Here is a 7,839-nt window from a genome sequence, read left to right as displayed (position 1 = left end):
ATGATTATTGATTAAATCAAATTGTGAAATAGATTTTTTAAAATTGCTCATAAAAGTTTTATATAAAGTTTGAAATTCCTAATATTTTAATGACAGATGTTGCAAACAACTTAAAGACACCCTGAAAACTTTTCACTGATGATGTACAGATATAGCCTACAACTCATATTTTCTGATGGGTCTGGTTTTCACATAGCAATTAGGCTCATTAGGCTCATAAAATGGACAGTCTTCTTCTTTTTTACTTTTTACTACTTTTTTTTTTTTTTTTTTTTACTAAAATGACCAAGAAGTATGGCAGCCATGATAAGAGCTGGTCAATTTCCTTAAATTAAAAGCGCTTCAATTTCGCTTTTCTCGTTATCTTAATAAACATAAGACAAATTTCCTGTACAAGAAAGGGAGATAATGCCATCCTATAATTCTTTGGCAGCTACATTGAAAGCCTTATATGTCATAATTTTTTGTTACTGGCAGGATATTTTTAAATAAATTAATCTCCATGTCTTTTCTCTAATGCCACAGCATTTTTCACTGAGGTTAAGTAATGGTGTGTAGCAAAAGATGCAGGATGTTAATTTTTCTTTAGGCTTTCCAACCTCACTTCAAGATTATCACATATATTATTATAGAGAAAAAAGGATCACAAACTCAGAGTAATGACATTATCCAATAAAAACAAATGCACTTATGAAAACAAGAGTGATTATTTGATAACAGAAGATATTGTTTTCCCCCCTTTATGTGATATTTTGGGACTGGTTAAGAACAATCTCATCCCCAGTATCAGAAGGCTGACAGCTCATTTCAGAAAACAAACTAATTTTTCCGTTTGTGCCCGTATTTGTGTTCTGATATTAGTCTGAGTTCTGGGTACCCTGTGTTTAATAAGAGGGGCTATTTGCATAGCTAAGTCAGTAGTAATTTTAGATAATTACGTAATTTATTCGCGAAATAAAGGGATGGGGGGGGGGGGGGGGGGATAAGATGGTAATTCACACTGGACATTGGCCTCTGAGTCACGGAACTTCTTGCTTTGTGTAAATATCTGCTGGCTGGCTTATTGCGATATCCTGTTGCATAAAGCTCAGATCATTTCATCTCAGCCTGCTTCATGCGCCTGGAGCACTTCAGCTTTTGATTGCAGACATGAGCCTTTGATCAGCTGTTGTGTGGGCAAAAAAAGCAAATCGTCCAAAACATCATCTGAAAAAGGCCGGAATTTGTTTTGTTTTCAAAATAAAAGTTTAAGAATTCGTCACATTTTTTAGAAAACATACAAGAAGGACGTTTTTATAGGGAATTTTATATTTTAATCCGACAGAGAACAAGAATATTGTTATGTCTTAAAAGGGGTGTTAAACACAAGGCAATTATTTTAAATGCCTTGTTATTTAGGTTGCTCATTAAGCTGCATGCTGGCTGTCATTTTTATATTTTCTGCCGTCGGCAGAACATCAAATGTACCGTGTCACATTAAATGTGCATCTTGAAAACAGATTTAGAAAACACCGATGCGCCTTGTTCGTCTTGAAACCTTACAGGACTGGTTTTATTTTGAAAAAACATCCGGATTAAGTACTTTATCTCACCTCTGGTCAGTACTGACGTTGTTAACAAAACCAACGGTGCGCTCCGCAGTATCAGCACATCCAGCATCAGCTGGGATTGTAGATGACAGAGTCCAGAAAGGAGAGAGGACCCAGAGGAACAATAATCATTGTTAGTATTACTATTACAGAGTATTCTTAACTCGTGTCTGTAGCTCGGAGACTTATTCTAGTGTTTTAAAAAAATGGAAGATTTGGGAAAAGTCTTCACGAATCCACAGGTCTTCATGTTTAACTTGTCGTTATGAAGTGGAGCGGGACGTTTAGGCGCGTTTTTGGACTTCTCCGGTGTTTCTGTGCGTGCGATGAAAAAAACCTACAATGATTTTGGCAGTCAATTAATTATGGGCGCGCACATCCTGGAGTCCAACTCCAGCGGCAACTTGACGCCTGCGGTGTCGGAAGCTGGGGCTGTCCTGCCGGGCTACCTGGTGGTGATCTTATCGGTACTTATGGTGACTCTGGTTGTCGTTGTTGTGGCAGGGAACGCGCTGGTCATCATGGCTTTTATTGTGGACAAAACCCTGAGAAATCAAAGCAACTACTTCTTTTTGAACCTTGCTATATCCGATTTTCTAGTGGGTAAGTTCTCCTTCTTTGTCACTTTATCCGTTCGTGTTGTCTGAGTCCATTCTTATGAATGAAACCCTTTTTTTGCGCGCGCCCCAAGCACATTGTAATTTTCCCACACTGTAATTAGCGTCTAACTATTGATTAGCGGCGAGTTCATGATGACCTTTACATCCCTTTTGCGTTATTCACATGTTAAATTACAACGGACTACTCCGCGTAATTGTGGCATGCCTCCGTTTTATTGAAGAGCACTCACGTCCCTCTTATAGTGAAAGCTCCTCTTATCTACAGCTTTAGTTAAATTATACCCTTGTCATTAATGAAAGAGACATATTAGATTGTTCTTGTTCCTACAATGTCACAGGTTTCCTGGAACTGCGTCTTGTCGCTAATTTTCTGCCACATGTAATGCATCTTACACCCCGAAAACTGTGAAGGTATGGGAAAGTGTGAATATTGATGCTGGTGGCTGGTGAATCACCAATGTGATGTGTGTGTGCATCTGTGTGTGTGTTTGTGTGTGTGTTCCAGGTGCCTTTTGCATCCCGGTGTACATCCCCTATAACCTGACCGGCAGGTGGATGCTGGGCAAAGGGCTCTGCAAAGTGTGGCTGGTCATGGATTACCTCCTTTGCTCAGCCTCTGTCTTCAACATTGTGCTTATTAGTTATGATCGCTTCCTGTCAGTCACAAGAGCAGTAAGTACAGTCTGTGGAGGCGCTCATTACCACACACACATACACACACATGCTCCTGCAATTCACATACTAGGCGACCACATTCAGGTCCAAAATGTGTCACTCCCTGGAACAGCTTGTAGTGTGCTTAGAATAATTTGTATTCACAGCTTTGTTCTTTCACCAGGGTATTGCTGTCAAGTGAGTGCTTTGTTCATCAGCTTAGCCAAAATATTATCAGTGCAAACATTAGCGCTGGACTCAACAGTCTATATGGACAAATAAACTGTATATTCCATTACACAGCTCAGTTTGCTCATCACTGTTCAGATTTATCCTGTGAAAACAGCTGCAGAATGTCTTCTCTGGATCTCCAGGGGGTTAAATAACAGTCATTATGTCACAGTGATGTCACTGGGGTCATCATGGTTTTGTGATTGTTTTTTTTAATTTTTTTTTTTTTTAGGTTTTTTTCAGGGGGAGTCAGAGATGTGTTAGCGTGCATGAGTAGGCACTAATGCTCACTCTTAAAGCTAGAAGTAAAGGGAAAGTTCACCCTAAAATCTAATTATTACAGCCTGTTGTGACAGTTACGTTGGTATGAGCCGCTCAGTTTTGGTGATGGTAGCTATACAGAATCTGCCTTCTGTTGGAAAACAATGGAACTAAATGTGTAATTAAAAATATTTTTAAAAATCAGTAACCAAAAAAAACCACAAACATTGTGAGCAGTTTTATTGTTAGCTAAACAAAGACTTGTTTTGCTGCTCATCATATCATGTTGTGTTATATTTAAGAGAAGGCAGGCAACTCTATAGGGATCTCATACTAGTCTAGATGAATAAGAAGGACTACAGGCAACTAACTAGTGAACTGTCCCTTTAACTCTTTCTCACATAAAGACAACACATAAAGATAACATTTGACAACTTCCCCTACTCTAAATGAAGAGATTTGATACTTCAGTATTTGTCATTAAAGTGTGGTTTAACTTTAATGACAAATACTTTAATGACAAATTTAACTTGGATTTTTCCAAGGGTAGCTTCTGTGGCAGAGACCAAACTCACTCACTTCTGATGCAGACAAAGTCATTTTAATCTAAGCAGGCTTGAAATATGACAAAAACCTCTTAAGTATATTTCACTGTCTGCTGCTTTGATTTTTGATCATTCTTTTCAGTTTTTTGTTAGTTCCCTACATTTTGTACGAGCTGAGTAATTCTTCTGTTGCTCTAAAAGAGTCCTTGACTTCAATCATAGGGGGGGAAATAGCCAGTATTAGATAAAAAAGCAAAAGAAATGTTTGTAAAACCAAAATATTTCCATGTGAATATTTGTATCCTCTTGCAGTCTCTCAATTTTAATTTACTAAAACTGTTAACTTTTTGTCAACTGATACTAGATTTACAAAAAAAAAATCTGGCTGATGATTGCGTTCGACTACCTATTGGTCAGTTTCTTCACATTCAGCCTGTAGGGTGCAGTGTTTCTTTAATTTACAGTGGAAATAGGGAGTCTTGTGCTTTTGTAGTGAACACTTGAAACTGGGGCCATAATTATTTATGAGCATCTTGTATTGAATCTGTTTCACTACTGATTTTTTTTCCAGTTACTCTTGAGCCACAGACACGTTGGCAGCTTCACTTGCTTCACTTGACATATACCCAGCTGTTGAAACTGCAGAGAGACATTCTGATTGTGTGAGAAAAAGAAAAGATTGAAAAAACAACAACAACACCAAAGGGGAGAGCAGCAGATAGAGAAGCCCTGCTAAATGATAGCATTTAGACCGAGAGGAGGTGAAGTTAAAATGGAGTGAAAGCAAGGAGAATGAGCAACGGTGAGGGAGGGGTAGATCGGGAGAAACCAGATGTCTCTTTCATTCTAGTGTTGCATCAGTGAATGTGGCTGTCAGCCTGACATTCCCCTTCTCTCTTTGGCTTCAGAGACACACCGTGGTATAAGAGCTCCATGAGTGGGTTTTATTTACAGCATCTCTCTCCTGCTCCAAAGCCGCACAATGCAACAAGGGGTTCATTTGGGGAAGATACTCTGAGCAGCTGTGGGTGTTTGAAATGTAACAAGCAGTGTTATTATGATGCAGAGTTTCTGTTCAAGGCACATCACTGTGAGTCATACTTGTGCCTCTCTTCTGACACAGGTTAAATACAGAGCTCAGAGGAACATGACCCACCAGGCTGTTTTCAAGATGGTGGCGGTGTGGGTGCTGGCCTTCCTCCTTTATGGCCCTGCCATTATCTTCTGGGAAACGATCGTCGGCTACAGCATTGTCCCGGCCCACGAGTGCTATGCTGAGTTTTATTTCACCTGGTACTTCCTGCTGAGTGCATCTACCTTTGAGTTCTTCACCCCGTTTGTGTCGGTGGCCTTTTTCAACCTCAGCATCTATCTCAACATCCATCGCAGGAATAAGAGTGGGGCCGCCTGTGCTGAAGACAATGCCAAGCCTCAGAAGAACAATGAGAAGCATAAAGATGGAGCCGGCTGGTCCGTGTTTTTTGTCAAGACTCGGAAGGTGATGTCAAGCGAGCCTGTTGCGATCTCTGCGGTCATCGAAGATGACGACATCTTGTCTCCCTCCTCCAGCGGGGAGCCTAACGCCAGTCAGATATTAATGCAGCGAGAGAAGTTCTCTCCACACAGAAAAAACTCCAGGTTGTTTCAGCACACGGCCTCCTGCATGGTGCCTGGCCGTAGGACACCGGGATCTCGGCTTTCCAGAGACAAAAAGATTGCTAAATCTTTAGCCATTATAGTCTGCATTTTTGGGATATGCTGGGCTCCGTACACTCTACTGATGATTATCCGTGCCGCCTGTAGCGGTAAATGTGTGGCGAACTACTGGTACGAGATTACCTTCTGGCTTCTGTGGCTGAACTCTGCCATCAACCCGTTCTTGTACCCTGTGTGCCACAGCAGCTTTCGAAGGGCTTTCTCAAAGATACTGTGCCCTAAAAGACAATCAGTTCAACCACAGATTGAAGTTCAGTCTTGTTAGATGAACTCAAATGAACTTGCATATTTTATGAATGGAGTAAATGTTGCTGAACACTGTAAAAAATCCATTTGATGTTCTTCTTTAAAAAAAAAAGAGGCCAGTTTTCAAAAATTAGGTAAATGTTTGCATTTAAATGAGGATTGTAACATACTTGACATCAATATGATGACACAACACAGCTGAAAATAGCAAAACATAATATTCTTATGGGCAGAACAATAGACTCTTGTAGTACCATTGGATAAATCTGCCCACGATTAAACCACCTCTCAAAGCCAGTTTCAGATTTTTCTAATGTTGTGCTTGTTCATTTTAAAACCTTCACAGATTCCCTCTAAGTAGGACATTAAGTTCTTTATGTGCAGAAGGCTGTGAAATGATGGTCTTAAAGAAGGTGATTACCATAATTTAGTCCAAGATATCACACATATATGAGAACTACTGATCACCAGGTTGTTAAATTGTGTTCTGTCTGAATGGAAGCACGACGCAGACAGAAATGACATCTTCACCCAGCATCCAATTTCATAGCGGCCGCCGTGAGAACATTTCAACTTCTATTTAGATGAAGCTGATGTGAAGCAAGAACTTAATGGTCTTTTGATGGCTTCAGAATATATCTGCACATGAAACCCTTTCATGTTACAGTTTCAAATATACAGCTGCACGTTTGACTTTATGCTGACTTTATGCTCATGCCCCTTAAAACTATACAATGCAAATCATGTAGCGATAGACTCACAAATGCAGAGTCCTCCATGTTTAAAGCACCAGAAAAGAAGACAAGAGTGTGTTTACTGACCAATGAGTGTACTTTTATCAAAGTAATTCTAAATATTTTATAGTTTTAATCTTATGGCAAGGAAATCTACCTGACATCTGTCAAAATGTTAAGAAAATGTCAAAGCAAAATGTGAAGCACAATGAAAAGAGAGCTGACTCAAAACTTATGTACAATAAGATCAATGTCAGGCCAGATGGCTGAGTTAATTATTTATTTCAAGGCTCGACTGGTTTACCTAAAGCTGTTTTCACACATGCACTGCAGTCTTGAATTTTTGCCCAAAGGTACATGCATGTAAGACTCAGTGGAACATTAAACAGTTTTTCCTTGATGCAAAGCCTGCGTGATGTCTGACTGAGCTCATGTGTGAGCAGAAAAACTAATCGTCCAGTGAATTCATGATTCAGGGAATCGTCGTGTTCTGCCTCCCTCTCGCTGAACCCAGACAGCTCCCCTGCCTTAACCAAACAAAGTATTTCCAGGAGTGAGAAAGAGTCTGACTGTCTCCTGTTGTGTGCTACAAAGGAGAAAGAACACTTTTGAATAAAAATCTGACCTGATTCTCCCGACATAGTGCAGACGTGTGAAAACCGCATATTTGATTACTTTGTGTATTGGTTATGAATGTGTGCAGCTGTAAGTAGTCAGATGAAAAAAATAAAATAAAATAAAAGAAGACTGCCAACAGGCTTTTTTCCGCTGTATGTTATTGGTAAAATCTGGAAGGAGTAGTTCAACTAAGGGAAATACATCTATAACCTACTTTGTTGTCAAGGGTTAGATGTGAACACTGCTTTTCTTCTGCTCTCCTACTTTTTTCTTTTTTCCCCACATCAGCTTTGATATGAAACCTTTCTTTCATTCATCCTGAGTCTGTCTGGAGACAAAACATCCATCTCTCAGTTCCTGCAGCCCAAGTCACTCTTTTTATTTTTCAAAGAAAAGCCATCATCACTCCTGAGGGAAAAGCAAACTTTGCCTTTTCTGGTGTCCAACTGAGACAACTTGTTCAGTCATGAGACTATTTTTCTCTTTTAATAGAGTCTTGCTATTTTGTCCACTAGGCACCTCTGTTTCTTTCCTTCCATCTTTCTTCTTTTCTTTAATTCTTTTGGCTTGTTTCCTAAACAGGTCTGTAGGGTGAAATATATATTCCTTAACTAGTTGCTGAAAA

The 7,839-nt window shown here is 39.6% G+C and overlaps 1 protein-coding gene across 1 annotated transcript; it reads left to right on the top strand.

Annotated features, from left to right (window-relative positions):
• The first annotated feature begins 1,610 nt into the window (after window positions 1-1,610).
• LOC134620479 (histamine H3 receptor) lies at window positions 1,611-7,307 on the top strand. Its single transcript, XM_063466650.1, has 3 exons — window positions 1,611-2,192; window positions 2,715-2,881; window positions 5,024-7,307. The coding sequence occupies exons 1-3, from the start codon at window positions 1,916-1,918 to the stop codon at window positions 5,879-5,881; spliced, it is 1,302 nt and encodes a 433-aa protein (XP_063322720.1). The 5' UTR covers window positions 1,611-1,915; the 3' UTR covers window positions 5,882-7,307.
• The last annotated feature ends 532 nt before the right edge of the window (window positions 7,308-7,839 follow it).

This window comes from Pelmatolapia mariae, linkage group LG23 (assembly GCF_036321145.2).
Source record: "Pelmatolapia mariae isolate MD_Pm_ZW linkage group LG23, Pm_UMD_F_2, whole genome shotgun sequence".
Lineage (NCBI taxonomy): Eukaryota > Metazoa > Chordata > Actinopteri > Cichliformes > Cichlidae > Pelmatolapia > Pelmatolapia mariae.
The sequence above is the reverse complement of the archived record's forward strand: the minus strand, read 5'-3'. Positions and strand labels throughout refer to the sequence as shown.

What these genes read in the sequence shown, in the direction of transcription:
- LOC134620479 (XM_063466650.1), top strand. Translation starts at nt 1,916, where the DNA reads ATGAAAAAAACCTACAATGATTTTGGCAGTCAATTAATTATGGGCGCG. An exon ending in TATATCCGATTTTCTAGTGG is followed by an intron (nt 2,193 to 2,714) that starts GTAAGTTCTCCT and finishes TGTGTGTTCCAG; the next exon opens with GTGCCTTTTGCATCCCGGTG. An exon ending in TCCTGTCAGTCACAAGAGCA is followed by an intron (nt 2,882 to 5,023) that starts GTAAGTACAGTC and finishes CTTCTGACACAG; the next exon opens with GTTAAATACAGAGCTCAGAG.